Source organism: Dermacentor albipictus, chromosome 1, assembly GCF_038994185.2.
Source record: "Dermacentor albipictus isolate Rhodes 1998 colony chromosome 1, USDA_Dalb.pri_finalv2, whole genome shotgun sequence".
Taxonomy (NCBI): Eukaryota; Metazoa; Arthropoda; class Arachnida; order Ixodida; family Ixodidae; genus Dermacentor; species Dermacentor albipictus.
In genome coordinates, this window is record NC_091821.1 from 349,823,760 (window position 1) to 349,847,184 (window position 23,425).

The 23,425-nt window shown below is 47.0% G+C and overlaps 1 protein-coding gene across 2 annotated transcripts; it reads right to left on the reverse strand.

Moving 5' to 3' along the window:
- Window positions 1-1,198: 1,198 nt before the first annotated feature.
- On the reverse strand, window positions 1,199-21,971 carry LOC135909649 (cytochrome P450 2B4-like). Of its 2 annotated transcripts, XM_070531789.1 has the most exons (10): window positions 21,766-21,971; window positions 20,050-20,129; window positions 19,543-19,719; window positions 18,185-18,278; window positions 17,424-17,579; window positions 10,180-10,388; window positions 8,398-8,523; window positions 3,557-3,661; window positions 2,919-3,050; window positions 1,199-1,615 (listed from the first exon to the last, which is right to left on the reverse strand). In XM_070531789.1, the coding sequence occupies exons 1-10, from the start codon at window positions 21,849-21,851 to the stop codon at window positions 1,263-1,265; spliced, it is 1,518 nt and encodes a 505-aa protein (XP_070387890.1). In that variant the 5' UTR covers window positions 21,852-21,971; the 3' UTR covers window positions 1,199-1,262. The 2 variants fall into 2 exon arrangements, with proteins under 2 accessions (XP_070387890.1, XP_065297750.2); XM_065441678.2 differs by lacking the exon at window positions 20,050-20,129.
- Window positions 21,972-23,425: the final 1,454 nt, after the last annotated feature.

Genomic DNA, 23,425 nt, shown 5'->3' on the forward strand with positions numbered 1-23,425 from the left:
AGTAATCTGTAAGTGTGGACATATAGTGGACATGGTCATTTCGCCTGCTGCTGAAGTTCTTATTGGCTGGGCTGGGTTACGCGTCCGGAGTCGACCGGCGCCCCCAGCCTATCAGCACTTCAGCAGCTCACGAAATAGACATGTCAGCTAGGTGGAAGTTTCTAAAATACCTTCCCACTCCAGCCCTCCCCACATCTCCCCGGTTGCTTCAGCGGCACGTTGCACCAGCGGGCCAGAGCCAGCGTTGGATGCCGTTGGATGCGAAATGGATACGTTTTGCAATTATATCTATGCATCTTTCTATGAGTCCACTAAAGAATAATGTTATACACGACCGGAAACGTTTACTACAGTTAATCATGCCTGAAAAAAGTAGTGTTTAAACTGTCCCAAAGGCCACAAGGTATACTTATATTCGGCACCACAGTGGAGAGAGGCGCAATAATTTGACTTTGCCTCAGCCGGCAGAATACCTTGAAATACTGCGTATAGCGCCCTCTCGGAAGAGAAAATAGGACTCCTTGGAGCCCCCGTTTCTTCTTTGAGGTAACAGGCAGCGTCGGCGCCTGTTTTTTGGTGGTATTTTTCGCAAACCGAGAAATATTTATCGTGATGAGCGAACAACGTACGACTTTTGATATTATCCCGCTTATTGCCGACCTGCTGTTGTTTCGTTCGTCTGCCATGTCTAGGTCACATAACATCAAATAACAAGCTAGGGCACATTGCAGCCAAGAATTTGATGTGGAAGTTATACGTGGAGCACTAATGCAGATGTCATGGTGCCGAACTGTGAACAATGCATGTTTAAAAAACAGGTCCCTTTAGCCTTTTGTAGAGTCCTTAAGCGACTCAACTTAATTTAACCTCTGGCAACGGATACGATCATTTTTTCAAGGAGTCGCGGGCACACACCTTCATAACATCTAGATTTTGTACAGGTTGCCAACTCGAGACCTTTCGAGACCATTCGAGACTTTCTGTACACACGTTTACACTGGTATTTAATAAATGGCGCCAGTAGATGCGGAGAGCCGCCACAGCAGTTAAGGCGAGGAACGCAACAGTATCGCCTACGCATCAGAATAAAAGTAGACTTCAGCCATCATTGCTCAAAAGTAGTCCACCATTCCAGACGGTGCACTTTGTGCAACGTGACACCTCCGAAACAGTTTGGAGCAATTGCAACGAGGAATTGTCAGCAAAAATGTCCACGCGTATAGTACAATAGCTGCATCTTTGCGACAAATTCGACGACGTGTTTAATTCCTTCTGGTGAATACGATATTCTGCTTGGCAGGAATCAGAAAGATGTTCGTGCTGAGGCCATCAATGTCCACGTTGGGTGGCTTTTCGCCTGCACTGACGCTTAGCCGCTGCAAGAGCCGCACAAGGATGTAGAACATGTCCACGTGAGCCAGCTTCTCCCCGGGACACGACCGTGGTCCCATGCCGAACGTAAGCAGCGGCAAGGGGTCTCGCCGAAGCTTGCCGGTGACGGGATCCAGGAAGCGCTCCGGACGGAACTTTTCTGGCTCGTCCCAGATCTTAGGATCGTGGTTGACAGCATACAAGTTGTTGAATATGCCCGTATCCTTCGGTATCTCCAGCTTTCCTGCATAAAACGAACGCTGTTTGCAATCAAGTTCCAACCTGAACGCGTTTTCTGCCGGTTTCAGAAGCGTTTATTATGCCTTCAGAGCCGTCCAATGAGCGTGCTGTACGTAAAGACAATCCGAGGCATGAAACAACGAGAAGCGGTCTTCAAAACCCTAACCACAACCATAGTTTTCCACATAATATGCGTGAATAAGTCCAGGTTTTAGTAGTTGATGAGGCACGTACTGCTTTCACAATACCCAAACTATTTCCGACTTTGTGGCTGGCCGACGACACCAAACTTTAGAGCTGGCGGCGGCAACGCATTATGATACCCTGGTGCTATTGTACTTAGAGCACCACATTGAAGATCTCTTTTTTTTTCATCTCTTTCTTGCGTTGTGAATTCCTGGTCGGCAACTTGGGAATCCTATATTTCGCTATAGAGATATCCTCATGCTAATTTATTGGGTTTAACGTTTCGAAGCTGCACAGTTTTCTATGAGGGACGCCATTGTGGAGTGCTTCGGATTACTTTTGACCACACGGGGCTTTTGAATGTGCACCCAAAGCAAGGTTCACGAGCGCATTTGTATTCCATGCCATTCGAATGCTCCCGCCGCGATCGGGAACCAAAAGTATTCGCTCAAGTTTAGCAGTACAATGTCACAACCATTTAGGTATAACACTAGGGCGATTTTTCTGTGGTCTGAAGAATACACCATGTCCGACAGTTATATTTTAGGCCCATGGACCTGATTATCAAAGGTTTTACTTATAACGGTGTTTGTCGTTGCCGTTCGATTTCACTAACATGTTCACTGTCTTTATTGGCTCACGAGTGTTATCAGATATAACTCGAAGTTGAGGTCTTGTATGGATATGCGAGGTCAATTTGCAAAATGTCCAGTAGTGCATGCCGATTGGTCTACGCATTGCGATGCCCACACTTTTCCGTCGTCGATCCCTCTTTAACGTCCCAGATAAATGGAGATATAGGGAATGTGCCATACAAGTTATCTCATAGGCCAATCTATTTCTCCAAGTAACCATAATTTTATTATTGCGTAGCGACAGTGACTTTCCAAAATGTTTTAGCTACAGACGTTAGGCATAAGACTGCAACTGGCGTCGCTAAGATGGAAAAATCTTCGCGAAGCCGACGGGACGGCAGACCAACGAGGTAACTTTAATGTGATGACGACAGCTGTGTGTCCCAAAATACGAGAAAGAGTTCGGCCACTGAGACATTTAAGTTAACTTCATTATTTAAACCAGAGCATTACCGTGACCGTGATCAACCTAATGCATGCCCTCACCGATTTTAGTGTCCGTAGTGGTGTTGTGCGGTAATCCGAGGGGACCTACAGGGAAGCGCCGAAGGGTCTCCATCAAGCAGGCAACAGTGAAAGGCATCTTTTCCCTGTCCTTGTACACAGGCGGCATGTTCCCTGAAAAAGTTGATAAAGTGACACACCCATGTAATCGTACAACATTTCTTCTTGATATTCGTTATGCAGCACTACTAGAAATAATTTATTGGCCGCAAGTATACATAGAGTATCGCTTAATAAGCTTGCAAAACTCAGCTGTATAGTGGCGAACAAAATGCTTACTCTTAAAGAAACAAATAATAATAATAAACAATGTGCAGTAAACTGCCTGCCCTCTGATAATTAACCTATGACAATCTCTTGAATAGAAACTAGAAATACAATGTCGATTGAAAATTTTAAAATCATCTTGCACTGTAAGCGATCTCCTTGAGTTAAAACAACACAGCTAATGGGTTGAAAATGTGTCAGAGGCATACCTTTTTAAAATCATCTTGCAGTGTAAACGATCTGCTGGAGTTATAACAACAAAGCTAATGGATTTAATATATGTCAAACGCATAACTAACATTGCTGCACAGAACCAAAACACCAGAAATGTTGTGATTAGTAAAGGTCCTCACCAATTGTGGCCTCAATTTCTTTTTGAATCTTTGTTTGAATCCATGGCTCTTTCGCCATCATCAGAAAAAGGCATTGAAGTTCTCCGGCCGACGTGTCGGTAGCGGCTGCAGCAATATCAGGTTGTTTTTTGAGCACAGAGAATAATTACAGTATGGTCAGCAAAATTTGGCTACAACGTAGACCAGCACACGCAGGACACTCAGGGTTTCGAGGGAGTCATCAATAGCACTACAAAACCGCGATTGAGTTTCAAGAATATTGTAACGTTGTAGTGATGATGAGGAACGACACAGTGTCAAAACTCTGAGTTAGGAATTTAATTCTTGATTGGGCAAACTTGTGCCCAACAAAACAAGTAATACTCGAGCACAACGGTAGCTACATGCAAGCAGAGTCGGCGGAAGTTGAAAATCTTGTCAGTGGGTCAAACGCGTCCGCTTTTCTACATAAGTCGTCGAAGGTTCTAGCGTGATCGCTGGTGCCCGCATGTCTTGCAGAAGAGAAGACGACGACGGGAGGGAGCGGACGCACCTCGCCTGGACTCGGTGTTTTTTCTTTGAATTGCCGAATTTTTTTAGTTGCACCTTAATGAAAGTGCATCGACCGGATGCATGAAGTTGTGTGGACCACCGGGAACCCAAATTCCGAGGTTGGGGACCGCTTTTTCCGAACTTAGAGGACTTTTGTGTGCCGAGAGGGGCGTCCGCCGCTGTACCTAACGTGGACTTCGGCCTTGGCCGGGGGAGCGGTAGGCCCAGCCCGAGTCTCGGTGAAGCCGCCAGTGGAACATCGAACCATCGGTGATTACGCAAGTGAGCATTCACCTAAAATGATTAGCTCTATGCGTGTATAGGGGGACGGCATCGAAATTTCGCCGGACCAGTGCACAAGGTCGCAAGGCTGGAAAACTGCCGATGAGAGAGTCAGGCACAAAGGCATCGGCAAGCTAGGCCTAAATCCCTTACTTGAAACGAGCCAAGATGGCGCCAATTTGCACCGGCTGAGCAACAACCTTGGTGGTGACGCCACTGGCAGCGGTACACGTCACTCGAGGGCCTAACGTGTAAACAAGGGCAAATTGTTGAAGGGCACGCGCATGCCAGACTTGCCGCGCGGCGACATAAAAATCGTATTACGACCACGAGGTGGGCTCCACGTGAGTGACGTGACCCGCGTTGAACTAAGTCTTGCAGTTGCGGCGGCGGCGCAGATCCCCGCCAATAAAGCAAGTGAGGACGTCGTGTGCCCCAATCTCCAGCAGAATGTCGCCGTGGTGAGCACCTCCAAGAGAGAGCAAGCCGACCGATACGCTGCAGTAGGAAGGAGTGACATACGCGGCGTGGCGCACGAGGTGCCTAGGAAGCGGCCCTCCATGGCACGGTGAAGGCTGGCATAAGGGGCATCCCGCTCGAGGATACGGCCCAGGAGATTCAGGACAATGTTGTGCACAAGCATAACCCAATGACCCTACAGGCAAGCCGAATCGGTCTGCTTTCGAAGGGCACAAAGTACCCAATTACGTGAGGTATGATAACCTGCTCACGGAGTGCACGTTGCACAGAAAACAAATCGACGTATGCTATGTGTGTGGAAGATTGGGCCACAAAATGGGCGTGTGCCCGGATCCTTCGAACACGATCTGCCGAGGGTGCAGAACCTCCAACCCAGCCGAAGACCACGGATGTGTCCGGAAGTGTGGCCTGTGCGGAGGCAAACACCTGACCGCGGACAAGGCCTGCAAAGCCTACTTCAACACGCCCTACGTCGTCCGCCGGCGACGCTGGGAACGGCGCCGAGCGGAGGAAGACACCGGGGGAAGGAACCGAGACAAGGGAGGTCCTGCAGGCGTACCCCGCCTTAGCGCCTCCAAACAGCGGGGCCGGGCACACATGCCAGGTCGCAGCAGCAACAACAGTGGCGTCGGAAACGGCCGCCGCAGTCGCTCCCGATTGACGACACCATCCGGAGGCGGCAACGGGGGCGGCAACCACCGCTCGCACTTCCGGGCCAGTTCGAGATCCGGGGCCAGTTCGAAGTCCCGGAGTGAGTCAACCGGACGCCGAGAGACCGCTGAGAAAAAGCTGGGCTCTACCAACAGGTCTCCCGTCGCTCGAACCAGCGACACCGAATTCCTATACCTCACCCCCTTCCAACCCCTTAACTCACAGGCGAACTCGCAAAAGAACGGTAGCGAAGTGATAGACCTTAGGAGGATCATAGGGTGCCAAAACGCTCAGATCCAGGAGCAGAACGCCCAAATACGGGCGCTTATGAATAAGATCAAAACGCTGGCGAGTAGCGGCAGCTCGGCAAATGCAAGCCCCCAAAACAACAGCACGGCGGCAAACAACGGCCGGGTGGCGGCAGAGGCTGGGGCCATGCAACGTGCATCAAATAATAAAGAGTCGATGGACGCCGAAGAGAGCCCCGCAAGCGGAGAGGAAGCGGTGACCGCAGAGACAGTGACCACGGCAACGACACAGATCCCGCGAGAAGGAGAGCTGATGGCCATTTTGACCGCAATTTCCCAAATTAACGAAAGGCTTGGCAAAATGGACGCCCGACTCGAAGCTGTCGATAGTCAGCCTCACACGCCATTGGTGAAGCACAAGCACCTAGCGCCAAAAGTAGCCTCAACATCGGTAAGGAACCGTTTCGCGTCCCTGAGAAAGGAGCGGGACGAAAAAAATCAAAGGCGCAATCACGAAAAGGCGCAATCGATTCCAGACCAAGGATGATGCAGAAGCCAAGAGAGGAGCACAAGAAGAAGACCAGGGTGGATGCCATCGTAATTTACCAATAGAACTGCCGCGGGATTCACAACAAAGAAGCGGAACTAATGTTACACATTGACGGGCAAGAAAACAAGCCCGATGTAATCGCTCTGCAGGAAACAAAAACTCCCGGGGTGCGTCACTTACACGGATCCCATGGAGAACGGAAAGGCGGTACTCGTCCGCAGCAACATGGCGGAAACTCAGCATGTCGCGGCGCAGGGCGCGTGCGAGCACAAGCTGGTCGAAGTTCATGCGAGAGAAATTGGCAGCTCGCGGAAGTTATTTGTAATGAGCGCGTATTGCCGCCCGTCACAACGGCAGTATGAATTTGACTACCTCTCTAATCAGAGAATCCGGCTCAGTCACACGTAACACGGACGAGCCGTCCTACGCAAGATAGGATGGCAGATCGAGCCAGTACCCATCAAGGCGGCCCTTCCGGAAGACTGGAAGACGACTATTCAGACCAAACCCTTGCCCCGGAAGATGACGCCGGGCAAGGAAGACGAGAGGCGCACCGCGTGGGCCAAAGCCATAGCCCGGAAGCTGGAAAAGAACCCCAGGGTCCTCTACGCAGACGCCTCGCTCCGAAAACGCAGTGACCGTGCAGCGGTGGTGGTTACGTCAAAAGACAGACTGATCGTCAGCGCGTTCCTGAAGACAACAGACCCCGCAGTTGCCGAAAAAACAGTCATGGCCCTCGCAGTCGCACAGCCGAGCGAAGACACCGTAGTCACCGACTCAAAGACAGCGTATACGGAAGCTTCCTCAGAGGGGTAATCTCCGCGGCCAGAGCCATTCTATCCAAGCACAAGCCTCCGGGAAGAGGCATAGAGCTCGTGTAGGTCCCGGCTCACTCGCAGGCAGCAGGCAACACCATCGCCGACTACCATGCCCGAGAAATGTCAATCCGGGCCGAGCAGGAGCCGGAAGAGCTACCGCATCCAGTTACCAGCTTTCGGGGCATTGCCCGGCTGTACCGAGAAGGAAAGTGCAGACTGCCATAACCGCACCCCAAGCTCACCAGGCAACAACAAACAATCCTGCGTCGAGCGCAGGCGGGATCGCTTGCGCATCCCGTACTGATGAACCGCATGTACCCTGCCGTTCATTTGTATTGTACAGAGAAAAGGACACCCTGCCGCACGTCTTGGCAGAGTGCACAGAACTCAAGAGGCCCCTCCTTCCCTTCCCACCAACACCCCCAATCCCCAACTCCTTGAGCGATGGGAGACCTTGCTATCCAGCCCCGCCCTACCGCTACAGCTCGCACTGACGGACAGTGGCCAGGGGCTGCTGGGAACATATGGGTCCCGTAACTAGAGAACCACTCCGCCTGGTGCCTGAGTGCACCAGCGATTTATTTTGGGCCCAATAAATGTTGATTCATCATCATGTTGCAGAAATTACTAGACAATTCGCGTCGCGTATGCATTTAGATTACAAAAGGTTTGGTCACAACAGCCAACAGATGGAACTATCAATAACATGTCAGAAACGTTTGATACATGCTGGCTCGTCCTGTGCCGGGCGATAACGTTTACCATTTGTTAGACGGTTAAAAGCGGTCACCGGAGAAAGATAAATAAGTACACCTTTCAATATATCGGTAATATAACTATCCCTTTATCTTTAGCATTGGTAATAGTGCATAAGACCGAGAATGCGCGTTCTTATTTGATACTCTACATTGGACAACAACATGAAATTCGGGTGTATATGCTGCGCAATCTCCAAATTAAAACAAAAGGCAGCACTTAAGAACAGTGTTACATGAGAAACCTCCCAGGTATTTCTGGCTGACGTTAAAAGAAAGACACATACCATTGTCATTTCTTGTTTTGCTACATTCGATAAGACTTCTATGCTATAGTAAGTGGCATGAAGCCACGAAATAAGAAATTCATTCACTTGACCAAGAAGCCCATTTACTATTGCCCTTGTGAAGATGTTAAGGTAACTCGTGAATTGCTTGTAATACACAGAACGCCAACGCTGACTCTTATTGTGGGACGTGATCTAAGCGGGGAAACAAGCGGACGAACATCCCGCGACGTACCAACCTCCAAATATGTTGAAATGAACCTGAACCATGTTGCCCTTGGTCAGATATTCGGCGTCACCCTTTTCTTCACGTATAGCTTCTTCACGAGCGGACAACATGGCATGAGTGAAGTTCTCCTTGTTGCCTGAAAGAAAACAGAACCTCAGACCACGCTGTAATGATGAGATATTTCGACATAAAAGACAACATAACCAACACGCAGGGACGTACCTCTGTATTTCCTTCTCTTTTTTTTTTGCTATCAAGACAAGTTTGTAGAAGAAGTAGTAATAAACTACATTTATAAAACAAAAGTCGGAAAAAAACGTAACTTCCCAAATAAACATTGTTTCCGTAAACGAATCGATAGAATAATATAGAAATTCATAAAATGAGGTAATCATATGCTGAATACGCTAAGCACAACACAGGTAAAATAAATACTATTGATCTTTAAGACCTAATGCCCGTTTCAAGTTTAACTTTGATGCAGGCCCACTAATATATATTTTTCAGTCACTGCTGACAATGTGCAGCAGCCGTTGCTAAACTTCTTTCCTTCTTGCACTAATTAGTCGTCGTTTAGTTATGCATGACAATCTGCCTTGTACTGTTTGCTGCATCTCGATGTCTTTATTTAATCATTGTCCTATTGATGGATCACATCACGAATACGAGCCCGGCTACACCACGCGTCAGCAGAGCGGATCTCTTTGGGTTATGCACTCGCTTAACCTTTTAAACGCGTTGTGTAGGATTCGCTGCACCAAGTGGTACGCTTGTGGTACTTTACCAGTCAAACACAATCCCGTTGCGTCTTTCCACCTTCTTCTGCGCCGCTTTGTATTCGATCCTTGGACTATAGGAGGCAACTTTCGTCAGGTGCCATACTTTCTTCGTGAAGAACCCACACACGGTTTCCTTTGATATTGCTTCGGGCTGCTCTCGGTGGATGGGAGAGGAGGGGGCGTGGGTTGGGGTGGGGGAGGCTAGAATTTACTGTTTTGCGCATTAAAGTGTTTTGTGCTCCCTGCGAAGAAATTATGACATCACGGCCATTGTCTTCGAATAAAGAACTCCGCTTATCCCGGGGCTATTACGATAAAGTTGTTACATAGCACCGGAAGGCAAGAATAAACAGTCATGGGTGTTCTGTCAAGTTTATTTATTTGGCGTGCGAGCTCTTGTTTTTATTTGATTCTCCACACAGATATGCAGTTTATTATGCTTGCGTAGTGGGCCACGTTAGCAGTATAACTGTTTTAGTAGTGTCATTGTTGGTATTCGCATAGCAGCCAGCAAAGCTCTAGGAGCCATGAGTTTCAGAAAATACAAGTGCTGGGAAACTGAGCGCTGTTGCTACTGAATTCACTCGACTTTTGAGGCTTACGCCTTTTAAAGAGGTTCCAAGTCATTTGTATTTGTCGAATTAGAGCCCTTCGAAAGAATTTTGTATGCTCTCTAGGCTCTTATAGGTGCGCGACCCTTTAACGCTCGCCGTCAAGTGAAAACTCTAATCATTTTAAAAAAACTCCTCCTATCTATAAACAAGTGTAAGCCTATAGCGTCACAAAAAGAGCACTCTGTATAGAGGCAAGAAAGATACTATGTTTGACTGTTTGTTATTTACAGATGCGCAGTCTTATCGACCAACTGGGGACACCAGCATCATCTTGACAAATCGAAGCAGGCACTGTCGTCAACGCAGGTATAAATTCAGATAACGATAATAATCCCGTAAGTTCTCGTCTAAAGACATTATAAAAGCTCCTCGGAAGTAAGCGCGTATGCTTCTACGTACCTGGTGCATAAGTGGCTTCAGCCGAGCTGAACAACCTGTCAAAGGTTGCAGTGAAATCTCGAAAGAGATCTTCTATCTCTTTTTCTTTGCGCCGGTACAATATTCCCAGCCAGGGCGCGATGTCGCTCGGTAGTCCGTTAGGGGCCATCTCGAAGAACTTGCGGTCGAACTCTTTCATTATATTGATATCCTCTTTTGCCTCGTCCACCCTGTGCAGAGAAGCCAGCGCCGTCATGTGTTACTACTACGCGACGGTAGGTGGTTGCCGTGACCATTGCCTCCTTGTTGAAGACGACCCGCAACAGTCCAGCTTCAAAGTTTTCAGATTAGCCGACCGCTAGAACACCAAAGCGTCTAAATTACTTGACACCTAACTTATTTTCCCTTTTATCTAACATACAAAAGCATGCGGAGACATTTAGTTCAGTTAAGTGTTACATTGCATCAAGCCCAATAATTGTTCAGAGCACTGTTTAGGCGTATAGGCAGTGTGGCTGTCACCGAATCCAACGATAAGACCGAATTCTAAAAGCAAAAAGGAGACATTCTGTAAAAGCATTCAATGGCGATTTAGCGGAGAATGGCTGAGAAATGCGAGAGCATTATGTCGTTCCTCTTTGAGATCCCGGATCCATGGCCTAAGCTACGTATTAAAAACGATATATATATATATATATATATATATATATATATATATATATATATATATATATATACGCACACACACGCACCTTTCCCACATGATCAGATTCCCACACTTCACACAAATGCGCTTTTTTTTTTACTGTGACACGTCTACGGCGAACGCATTAATATATGCTGGAGACATTTGCGGGATCGCATGCCTAGTACGCTGCTCCAAACTACAAGGGCAATGCATAGGCATATTACATTAGGAAGATGAATGATTTATTTATGGATGCTTATAGTGCTTCCTGTCGAATGTGACAGCAAACTGTGTTATTTTAAGTATCAATAATATCTGACCGCTTGTAAAATATAATAAGTAGGTTTTGCTTCACTTTACATCGAATCCCACTGAATGGGTCGTTCTAACTTGGCGGCTATTAAAATGTATTTACTGTTGCTCTCATCCCGCTGGACTACGAGAAATCCGGACCCAAGCACAGATCCACCACGTGAGCTACACTGGTACAAGTTTAGACACGATATTTTAGCACGTTCTGTTTGGGGTTTCTTTGCTTTTTTTGTTATTTTTTTTAATTATTAAGCAGTGTCTCGTACAGTTACAGTACCTAAAAACACGTCTCCCTAGGTGGAAGTCCGTTTTTTTTATTATTTTATGGTGTTTAGGAGATGTCGCCTTTAATAGGCGGCGGCTACTCCTTTTCACACAGGCATTTAAAAAAATAGTATGAGTCATAACAAAAAACATTTAAATCATAACAACACTAATTCCGGTAACATAAGTATCACGTCTTATCACGTCAGTATTACGTAACAAAGTCCAGTCACGTAAGTAGAATAATGTCACACTAAAACTGAAAGTCAACTGAGAAACACTAACATATTCAGAACATATTCTAGCAGAAATTTTTGAACGCGAACTTGAAATAAAAGTATAAAGCCTAGAAAGTTTACACCACCTAGGAAGAAAAGCGGTAGGGAAAGCGCGTCCGGTGATTATGTGGTTTTGACTTCACTGAAAAGGCATAACTTCTCAGAAATGCTTCGAAGCTGAAAGGAACTCAAATGTACATTTCGGAAAACTTCTCACCTAGGCTAAGAAAAATGAGAAAGCTGCACTGGGCTACTGCTAAAGATAATGAGCCTGAAGATAAAGTGTACCTTAAGTATGACAAATTAGTCATTAACAAAGAAGTCTACGCGTGGGACGAAAGGAAAAATTAAAGCTTTAAAGTACCTGATGCCGCTTCATGCGGTATTGATCACAGCTATGAGAGTGGTGTAACGAAAGCCTCACAACAGGAGAAAAATGCAGGTCGTCCGCGAAGGAAACGCGCCAATGCTTCTAGTACTTGACAAGCCACAGGTTCAGAATCGCTCTTTTAGAGCGCAGCTCTTTGGCGTCCGTTCCTGGGTTTCGCGTCGTCGTCGGCGTTGTCGTCGGCCTCGTAACCAGCTCCGCCCCCCTTTCATCCCCCCAGCGCTAGCAGCGACCGACTGATACCGCTGGATGCCGCTGACGCCGCTAGAGAGTCAAGATAACGTGACTGCATAGAACACCGTCGCCGCCATGCAGAAAGAGGAGGAAAGGGTCCCCCCCCCCCCTGTTCTTGTGTGGCGGATAGGGTGCTCTTCAGTTGCCGACACGCCGGTTATTTCACGTAGGCCCCGGCACGTCGACGAATACGTGACCACCTTCCCATGGCTAGACCTGGTTCTTAGCGCTGCGGAAGCGAGGGTATCATATTGTTTGTGTCGGCATCGGCGGCGTTGTCCCTGAAACCAACTCCGCAGCTGGGGTTGACTCACTATCGGCGTCAGCGGCATCAGTCAGTCGCTGCTATCTCTTCCCTCCTCCCTTTATCGTGTTGTCCGCTTGCTGCGCGCGCTTCTGCCCCCATCGTTTGCCGCTGGGTGTACACGCCGCCCCCCTCCCCCCTCTTCCTGCGAGTCTCCGGTTGTCAAAGCGCCGGCTCGAACTTAATTCCTTTCTTCGCTCCTCCTCCAATGCAACCCCTGTGCGGTGGCAATCAGAGAGCCAGATCGGTGGCGGCGGATCTGTATATGTGCACCGCCCGAGCCGAAATTGCCGCTGCCGTTCGCCCTGTGCGGTGGCAATCAGAGAGCCAGATCGGTGGCGGCGGATCTGTATATGTGCACCGCCCGAGCCGAAATTGCCGCTGCCGTTCGCCACTGCGAAATTATCTGCCAGTTCTTTCTGAGCCATGAGCGAGACGACCGATGGAAGTCCTCCGTCTGCTGCTGCTGCTGCTGCTGCTGCTAAACGAGCTGCCAGAGCAGAGGCCCAGCGCCGTCGCCGTCAGAATCCAGAGGTGCGTGCCGCCGAAGCAGAAGCTTACCGTCGCCGCCGTCGAGATGATCCAGGAGTACGCGTCGCCGAAGCAGAGGCTAAGCGCCGCCGCCGAGAAGACCCTGCCGTTCGCGCCGCCGAAGCGGAGGCTCATCGCCGCCGTCGAGAGCAACCAGCAGTAAGCGAGGCTGAAGCAGAAGCTCATCGCCGCCGCCGAGAAGACCCTGCAGTTCGCGCCGCCGAAGCGGAGGCTCATCGCCGCCGTCGAGAGCAACCAGCAGTAAGCGAGGCTGAAGCAGAAGCTCATCGCCGCCGCCGAGAAGACCCTGCCGTTCGCACCGCCGAAGCGGAGGCTCATCGCCGCCGTCGAGAGCAACCAGCAGTAAGCGAGGCTGAAGCAGAAGCTCATCGCCGTCGCAGAGAAGACTCTACCGTTCGCGCGGCCGAGGCCGAGGCCAAACGCAAACAAAGGCTCGCAAACAGTCAGGGTGCAACAAATGCTTTCCGGCGACAAAAAAATTCTGTGATAGCGCATACATGTGTTGCTCGATTTCTTTGCCTCAATCTATCGAAAAGGTGAAACAGCTTATTTGCTGCGCTCAAATTTCGCATTAGGAAGTAACGTAATCGTCGGTAATTTTTTTTTACGCCCACGGTTCTCCGAATCAAACTAAGCATAAACCGCCGTCGACTAATATTAACGCTCCAAGTTCTCTTGACGGCAAGACGACCCCATCGCCAGATACGTGCCAGTTACGTGTGATATCCTTGAACGCTAGATGCATTATAAAAAAAAATAGATAGCCTTGAAGTTCTGCTCTTTTTTTACCATCCCCACCTACTGGTGATTTCCGAGACGTGGTTACATAGTGGTATTTTTGAAGAAATTGTGCCACCGGACTACGTCGTATACAGACGAGGTCGCGCCTCACGTGGTGGAGGCGTTGCTGTGCCTGCGAAGCGAGCAGTAAACGTAACGCTGCTTGAACAACTTGATCAGCATGAAAGTTTGTTGTTGCACGTAACTGCGCATGGTCTCACTTTTTTTCTTTGTGCTGTGTATCGTGCACCTGATGCAGAGAATTCTTTCATGTATAGTTTATTTGACCTCTTACCACCTTACCAAAACCGGAACTTAATTATTACCGGTGATTTTAATTTCTCTGCTATCGATTGGGATAAACCGCATTGTGGCCTGTCTGCCTCATGCGATATTATTCTAGATCTGATGTTTTCTTTAAACCTTAAGCAAACCGTTCGTGCATACACCAGAGACGCATCTGTCCTAGACTTTTTCTTTGTTAGTCAAACCTTTTTTGATGGAGTGCTTAGTGTTGAAGCTGGAATCTCGGACCATCGTCTGTGGTTCTGTTGTGTTTTGCCAGTTGTTTCTAGGATGCGTACGGTTAAAATGATCAAGGGGTATGCACGTGCTGACGATAACGAAATAATGGACTTTTTACAATCACAGTTAGATAACCCTTGCAACAATGACCTTCGGAGTTTATGGCAGCACTTTAAAAATACAGAACAGTACAATTAACATTTTGTTCCCCTTAGAAAGGTTCGTATTGATCTTCGCAATCCTTGAATAAGTCGCGAAATAATTCAAATGAAACGCAAAGTAAGGCGCAGTAGGAAGAAAAAAATACCTTGTCCTTAACAGTTCCAGGTCCTAAAAGAGGAACTTGCCTATAAGTTAAAATTAGCAAAGTCCCGTTATTTTGACACGACGCTTCCCGAATTTATCAGAAGTGATCCCAAAAATTTTGGTATTTTATAGGTCGCAGGAGTGACCACTTGACCAAAATTCGAGTTAATAACAGCGTTGTAACAGACTCCACAATCATAGCGCAAGGTTTTAACTCGTATTTTCAAGGCGTGTTCCTTATGGGACGGGCAACCCCCGCTAGAATTCCAGTTGAAGATCCTGGTGACGTACCAATATATCTCTGTGAACGGTGTTGTGTCTATGCTGCGTAAACTCGCAGATAACAAATCTGCGGGTCCCCATGGGCTTCCAAATATCTTTCTGAAGCGTTTTGCAGCACTGGTATCTATTTTCCTCACGAGGCTCTTTCAAGTTTCGTTACTTTCAAGTGATGTGCCGGAGGACTGGAGGGTGGCCCACGTTGTGCCAATCCATAAAAATGGGGACAAGCTAATCATTTCTAATTATCGACCAATCTCAATCACTTCCTCTTGTTGCAAGTTGCTTGCACACATAGTTTCTGGTTATCTTAACTCCTATATCTCGCTGAAATTAACACTTTATCGCCTGTGCAACATGGCTTTCGGAAAGAAATGACCACTGTGACACAGTTATAGTTACAAAAATTCATGATTTTTGTGTTGTGCTTGATAAATAAGGCCAGATTGATGTACTTATTTTAGATTTCCGCAAGGAATTTGACACAGTTCCCCATAGTAAACTTATTCATAAACTGGAAAGTATTGGCGTGCTTACTTACCTTATTAATTGGATTATTGCTTGTTTAAAGTACGTAGAGGTTAATGGTTGTAAATCTGAAGTGCTTCCAGTGACGTCAGGTGTACCCCAAGGAAGCGTTTTAGGCGCGCTGCTCTTTTTAATTTATATTAATGATTTGCCGGCTGCTATTTCCGAAAATGTCGGTCAGCCTTCTTGCAGATGACGGCATTCTTTTTAAGAGCATAAACGAGCGTAATGATCATTACCTCTTACAAAATTCGCTATTAGTCGTTCATCAATGGTGCCTTAAATGGAATATGCCATTTAACCTAGATAAAACTGTCATCTTGCGAATTTCGCGCAAAAAGCAGGTTTCTCCTTTCTCTTACAGCCTCCTAAATAATTCTATTATGGATGCCACACATCATAAATACTTAGGGGTTACAATAACAAACGATTTAACCTGGTCTGCGCATATTTCAGACATTTGTTCCTCACCATTTTCCAAGCTGTGCTTTCTGAGGCGGAAGCTTAGAGGCACTCCAAGTAAGCTTAAACGGCTTGCATACATAAAATTTATTAGGTCAAAATTTGAGTACGCGTCGGTCTCATGGGACCCGTTCATAAAGGAAATTTACCAGCTTGAGATGGTGCAAAGGAAAGCGATTAAGTTTATTTATGAGCAATACAGAAGGCTTGATTCACATACGACACTAATGAACGCAAATCACATCCATCTACTTCAAGTACGTAGGAAAATGTCCCGTTTGTTGTTCATGCACATGTGTTGTTTTAGCACATAAAATAAACATTTCGCATACCACAGTACTTAAACAGCTATAGTCTAGACGAGCATACCACACAGGAAGTCATTTACTGGAATCAATTTTTGCAAGAACTGTAACCTTCAAACAGTTTTTCCCGAGGACCGTTTCCGACTGAAACTGTCTTCCGGGGCCATTTTCCAGTCCCCTAATTTTGTTAAAGCTCTAGAAGAGCATTTCTGTGAGTGAATGAGTGCTATATATGTATATGGCAGGCATTCTCAGATCATGAACAGCAGGTTGCCATTATCCCTCAAGAGAAAAGTTTATAACAGCTGTGTCTTATCAGTACTCCCGTACGGAGCGGAAACCTGGAGGCTTACGAAAAGGGTTCTACTTAAATTGAGGACGACGCAATGAGCTATGGAAAGAAGAATGATAGGTGTAACGTAAAGGGATAAGAAAAGAGCAGATTGGGTAAGGGAACAAACGCGAGTTAATGACATCTTAGTTGAAATCAAGAAAAGAAATGGGCATGTGCCGGACACGTAATGAGGAGGGAAGGTAACCGATGGTCATTGAGAGTTACGGAATGAATTCCAAGGGAAGGGAAGCGTAGCAGAGGGCGGCAGAAGGTTAGGTGGGCGGATGATATTAAGAAGTTTGCAGGGACAACATGGCCACAATTAGTACATGACCGGGATAGTTGGAGAAGTATGGGAGAGGCCTTTGCCCTGCAGTAGGCTTAACCAGGATGATGATGATGATGATGATGATTATGATGATGATGATGATGATGATGATGATGATGATGATGATGATGATGATGATGATGATGATGATGATGATGATGATGTGCGTATATGTGTATACATGTATAAATATGTGTATGTGTATACATATTTTCCTGCTTGTTAATTTTTCTGCTTGTTATTTTCTGGTCTTAAACTGCCGTTCTTTCTTTTTCTTTTTATGTCACAGTGCATTTGCCTGCCTTGTATGTCCCCTCCTGCATGCGCCATAACTATTAGCCTGCAGTATTCTGCAATAAATAAATAAATAAAACGCAATGACAAAGAATGGTCCGTACGTTGTGCCGTAGACGGAAACTCCAACGAGGGTGAACAGGATGTGTAGAAACGGCTCCCTCGATTCGACAACCTGCGGGCCCTCTTTCAGGGAGTCCACGTAAGAGTCGACAACATCCGTGCAGAGTTTCTCGAGGGACTCGCTGACGGCGTACTTCCTGCGATTGAACAAATAACAAGTAAAACGGAAAATAGTAATGTTCGGTAGTAAGCACAACTCGAGCTTTGCGACCATCACGGGGAAGCGTGTTGCATGTGATATTTATTTAGTGTCACAGATTAACGCCGCTCGCAGAGGAAGAGCGCGCTGCTGTCACAGGAAGAAGAAAAGGATTCAAGAGCTGGATACTTGTGGCCGGCTCCATCATAGTCGGTTAACTTGCTACGAATGTGTCCGGTTGAAAAAAAAAAAAAGAAGAGCGCTCATCCGAAATGCCTGCTTACACGTTGCTTGTATGCATAGCACATCGAATTTATTAACGTATGTTTTACTCATGCTTCAACGCCTTCGCACAAAGTGCCTTAAATTCTAAACGCCTAAAGTGCAGTTGTTAAGCACATTACAATTTCTATCTCCAGGGATCTTTACGAGAATTCATTGTATTCCAGGGTTGGTCGCATGTTGATGAAGTTGAATGTGTAAAACGAGTCAGCACTGCGACAATTTCAAAGCATCGATCAGCTTCCCATTTGTAATAATATGAATTCCACACATGCCGAGTAGCTGTAACCGAAGCGTCCGCCGTGAATAAGGAATACAAACCTCACAGCAAGGAGGGCCACCTTTCGAAGTGCTTTCCAACGCGCGTTGTAATCCTCGAACATAATATCGTGATTTCCCTGGGTTTGTATGCTACCTGGAATTCAAAGCAAAAAAGAAAAAAAAATCGAAGCTTGAACATGTCGAGACTGAGCAGGGTCTAAGGCACGTATTGGCAGCTCCCCTATTAATAGACATATGCATCAATGTCACGAAAGCACATAGTACAACATCCTCTTATAATGGTGATTCATATATCCCGTCAATCAGCGAAATTCGGAAATCTTTCTGCGCCAGGCATTGGGGGACAACCGAAATAAAAATATTGGTCCCTGTTTTTAAGACATTGGCTTCTATGATTGAAATAGCAAAGTTACACCAGCTCCTCGTTAACGTCATCAACGCTGATAGCGGGCAAAACCTGAAGCATCGCATTTATTTGCGGTACATTTGCTAGTAGCATAAGACGCACTTCAGTGTTCTTTTTTTTTGCGTGCGCGTGGTTGTGTGTGTGTGTGTGTTTGTGTGCGTGTGTGTGCCGGCGGACATGTTTGTTTGTGTATATGTGCATGTGTTTCGGCGCCTGTGTGTATACATGTGTACGTGTGTGCTTGCATGCGTGTGTTCTGCTACATTCAAGGTGCCCTATGTAACTTGTGGCAAAATTTAAAAGAAAATATGCGGTTGTTACGTAGCTGGACAGAACCAGGTTAATTGTTCTTGCCGTTATTTGGAGCAAGTCAAACTATTCTTTTTTTTTTGCATTATGGTAAACGAAAGAATTAGGCATTATTATTTAATTACCTTTTTAAAGAAGAAGATCGTGAAACAGGAAATTGTAGGCGGTCCTAAAAAACACCCCAGATACATGTTTCTGTCGCTCAATACGTTCTGTATAGCTATCTTTTTTTTAAGTAAAGCCCGCGATACTAAAGTATTACCGAGCGACTTGTCGCGCGGCACCTTTCGAGCACTTTTATGGGCTCCTTTCTGATATCTAAACAAAAAAAAAACATTCACTTCCAGTGCAGCACGCTGTAGTGAGTAAACATGGAATTTGTGGTTGCTTATAGATTGGGGGTCAAAGTATCAGCGGACTTGTCTTTAAACGTTACAACCAGCGCTCATGACGGTGGTGGTGTTCGTGTATCGCCGATGCATGTTGTTAGGCGAACAGTGAATACAGCGAGTAGAAGATCGAAGATAGCCGCGTACCGCTTCTGCGACTAAAATATAAGCATGAACAAAGAAATTAAGGTAAGCATGAGGCAGGTGAAATTGAAGTAAATGACCGCGAAAGCGTGTAGCGACTAGACGTAAAATATGACGTTGCAAACGAACTCATTTGCACGAAGGCTCACCCATCTTGGTTGGAAAGCGCCCGGCAAACTCGTGCCGGCGGTCGAGGGAAGCCTCACGGATGGCGTCGTAGCTGTTGAGAAAAACCATGGGCCTGTGGGACATCCACACGGTGAAGACGTCTCCGTACACCTTGGACCATTCGCTCGCCTTGATGGGCAAGTTGACGTTGCGAAGGCCTGCGAAGGCCGTGGAAACAATGTGCGCCTCTCTGACCATGTTAGTCTATGCGACACGTCTTGTTACAGTTGACGTGTAAGAGGCCGGGCAAAAAGGATGCTTAAAGACCATGCCTAATCAAAACGGAGGATGGGTCCCTGATTTGCTATGGTTATCTCGTGTGGTTGCCGGTCTGGCAGGCACCCCGCAATGATGACAGGCCCCTTTGTGTGTGCGACCAAGGGGAGAACCCTTTCCATGAACTGTCCAACTCTAGGGGAGAGCGCTTTCCGTGAACCAAACAGGACCCACGGGCTGCTGCCAGAGGAGGCAAGCCCGTGACAACTCACCTGGGAGAAGGGATCCGCCGCCTATCCCCGACCAGACTCCGTGGGTTGCGGCCAGAGGAGGCAATCTCGTGCAAACTCGCCTGGGAGAAGGGATTAGCCGCCCATCCACAACCAGACTCAGTGCCTGTCATGTGACGTTGACGTGAGCAAGATCTCGCCTAGGATTTAGTGGGCCTATTTAAGAGGCCTGGCAATGTACTTTTTCACTTCATTCATTCTCTTTTACATCCTTCAGCAACTATTGAATAAACAGTGCGAGTTTCGCCCTAGAAATCGTCTTGTCCTTGCCTAGTCGCCATGGTCTACCGGACGCCTGCTGCCCGCTGACAACGCCACGCCACCCAATAGTAACGCCAGTCGAGGATCGAGAAACAGGCGTCACAACAGTCTGTAATCTCAACTCTGGCTGGTGTTCTACATTTTTGTGAGAACGCACGAGTGTATGACGAGCTTCTTTGCTTTGTATGTGAGTGGAAAAATGTGAGCAAGAAAACGAAACGATCACTCAGGCCTGCAACTTGATAAAGCCAAATTACGTATTTAATGATGTCAAACTGCTTTAGAGGAATACGTGGAAGATGTTAGATAAACTGCGAAGTGTTACCGATGATAAAGATGTTTATATGAAAATAATCAGAAAGGGCAACTTTCTGTCGTTCCCGTAGAAATTTGTTCGTCGCCGCTAACTCAAGCCACAGGTTACAAATGTATGACGGCCACAATAACTAAGGCTCTTAGGTGGAATTTGAATTTACCTAACAGCTGTATTTAGTAGGTTTCTTTTTAAGCTGTGCATGCAATAGAAAAAAAAAGGTAAATTACTGCCAGCTGCACCATAACTGCCTAGCCAGAGTAGCTGATACCTGAACAGGGGTGTGCAGAGGCAAAGGGGTTACTGTATCACAGGACAGCGACAGAAATTAATGAACACGTTGACAGCAACCAAACTTATAGCATACGTGACTGTCGTTAAGCTTAAATTAGAATACGCAGTTATCGCTTGAGAACGCTAAAAAGAAAAAATAATTTAAGGCACTCGCGAATGTATAGGAGAAAATGGAAAGACTAAATGGCTCTGTCATTCTACTGACATTCACTTTCCTACTGAAAGAGAGCAGAATCCAGATTTTGGCGTAACGTCAGAAAATAGGGAGACTGCACTTTAAATATAGTAGAGTGACGCCGAACGCTCTCTACCGCTTGAAAGCGTGAGTGTGAAGACAGGAGAGGCACTTTAACAAAGAGTTACCAATAGAATGTGAAAACTTACGCGTTCACAATCAATTTTCCCGTGAATGATGGAAGAGTGAAATATACTACATTCAAGTAGCACACTTAGAAACGCACGAACTTACCTTCCTCGTTAATCTTAAGCAATATACCCGAACATAACAAAATACACTAAATTAATTCCACAGAGAAACATATGAAGTTAAACTAATGGATCTAAGGCATGAACACACGCAGCTATGTTTCCCATTCATAATAAAACAAAAAATGTTATAAACAGTAAATGTCGTGGAAAACTTCAAACGCATTACGAAAGAAACGTTCAGAAAGTCCGAAAGATAGGCCAAGTTGGTGATGGAGCATTGGTGATGCATGAGCAGTGGGATCGAAGAAGGCATCGTATGGTGGCAGATACAAGAACTGGCTCTACCTTCCCTGATCCCAACTCCCACCACTTTTATAGAAGCGGTGTTTTGCGTCACTTACTGAGAAGGTTTCCGACAAGCGGTAAAGGAAACGGCCCCCTCGGATACTTGGACACCCGGTAGTAGAAGCGGCCGACAAAGTAGCATACTGCGACGACCAGCGCTGTGGTGATCCACCGCCAGTCCCAGAGGGATGGAAGGGCGAGCCCCGCTAGAAGAGCGCTCATGGCTGGCTGGCTCCGCTGTCCCGAGTATAGCCGTAGGCGAGTTTGCAGGTCAGCGCTAAGAAAGAGAGAGAGTGTGTGTGTGTCTGCTACAGCATTTGCGCAGACATTACGTCATTGCGGGCGTAGATACAACGCATTTAATAGGTACCAGAAGCGCAACTTCGACCTCCATTGTCGCGCCTGACTACTGCGGTCATAGAGGAAGGAAAACTGAGGAGAGGCCCTACTCCCTCCGCGCGCTAGGAGAAAAGTGTGGAGCAAATGACGTAGCGGGTTCTCCTTTTTTGCTGTCTGTTTTTTTTTTTATTTCTTTTGCTGTAGCAGCCATCTTTCGGGCCACAATAGCGGCTTTGTTATGGTTCTGTGTGATCACGCGTGTCGCTCCGTAGGTTTTGTACCGTGGCAAAGGCGCCATGTGTTAGTCTTGGTTTGAGTTAGTCTCCGTGTTTTGTTGCGCTGTTTTATCTGAACCGTGCTCTCCCGGATGTTGAGGTAGGACAGGAGGAGCTAAAGCTCGGGAAACGAACGCGCATACAACGCTGTACGCAATGTACCGCGGCACGGCAATGGCAGCGGACGAAGGAATTTCCGCGGGAAATCTTGCGCTCTTCGGCGGAATCACGCTAACGTGCCATCGCAGGCCGAAACCGATGCGTTTCAAAATATGTACAAAGAACGCCTTGCAGGTCAGTGGGTCCTGGTTTTGACAGCGCACGGTGCATTTGTTGCCCGTAGAACGTACGTTATGCAAGAATTCATAGTCTTGGTTTTAGAACATTTGTGTTCAGTAACAACTTGCTTTTGTGCATAATAAAACACTTGTTTCTTAACTGTTGCTTGTTTCTCGCAGTACTCGCGACAGCACGTAGTCTTTTAAGCAGAGCACGTTTGAAGTTCATGGACATCTGCACAGGTGTACCACAATACACGTGCTGATACAGCGTTACGCAGAATATGTGCATTTTGCTGCCCTCGGCACCGTGCGCCGGCCAGTAACCGCTTGATGCGGTAATATGGGGAAGAAGCGGCTGCTTTGACTTAAGGAACGAATCCTCCCTACCGCAGGCGTATCTTATCTGTGCGCGCAAGAAGCGCAGGGATGTGAAGGTTAGCGGAAGCGCTGCAAGAGTGAGCAAAGCTCCACAGAACGTACGCCTGCGAACACATCAAACGGCTGTTCCATGGACGCACGTAGGCCCGTTCTACGCGCGCACTGTTCTGCACCGTGCGCCGGCTATCGCAAAACTTTGGTTCCGTGAAGAAGGCACCTCAGGCCGCAGTCAATGAATCTAAACGCGGAGTCAGAAATTACATTCTACCTCCTCGCCGGCGCGCTGTCGTAGTGAGGCGCGGCAACCCGAAATTTGTTCAATAAAGCACGACGATTCCTCAAGCCACACCGAGAATACGTATTTGTGCTCATAAACTCCAGATGGATCGCAAATGTGTTCTTACAGTGCAGTGAGAATGAGTAAATTTTTTTCGTATCACCCG

Coding starts and splice junctions, on each gene's coding strand:
- LOC135909649 (XM_065441678.2), bottom strand. CDS start 21,931: ATGAGCGCTCTTCTAGCGGGGCTCGCCCTTCCATCCCTCTGGGACTGG. Junction 17,580..18,184: donor GTGGCCCTCCTTGCTGTGAG/GTTTGTATTCCT, acceptor GTTCAATCGCAG/GAAGTACGCCGTCAGCGAGT. Junction 10,389..17,423: donor GTTTCCGTCTACGGCACAAC/GTACGGACCATT, acceptor TTCTCTGCACAG/GGTGGACGAGGCAAAAGAGG.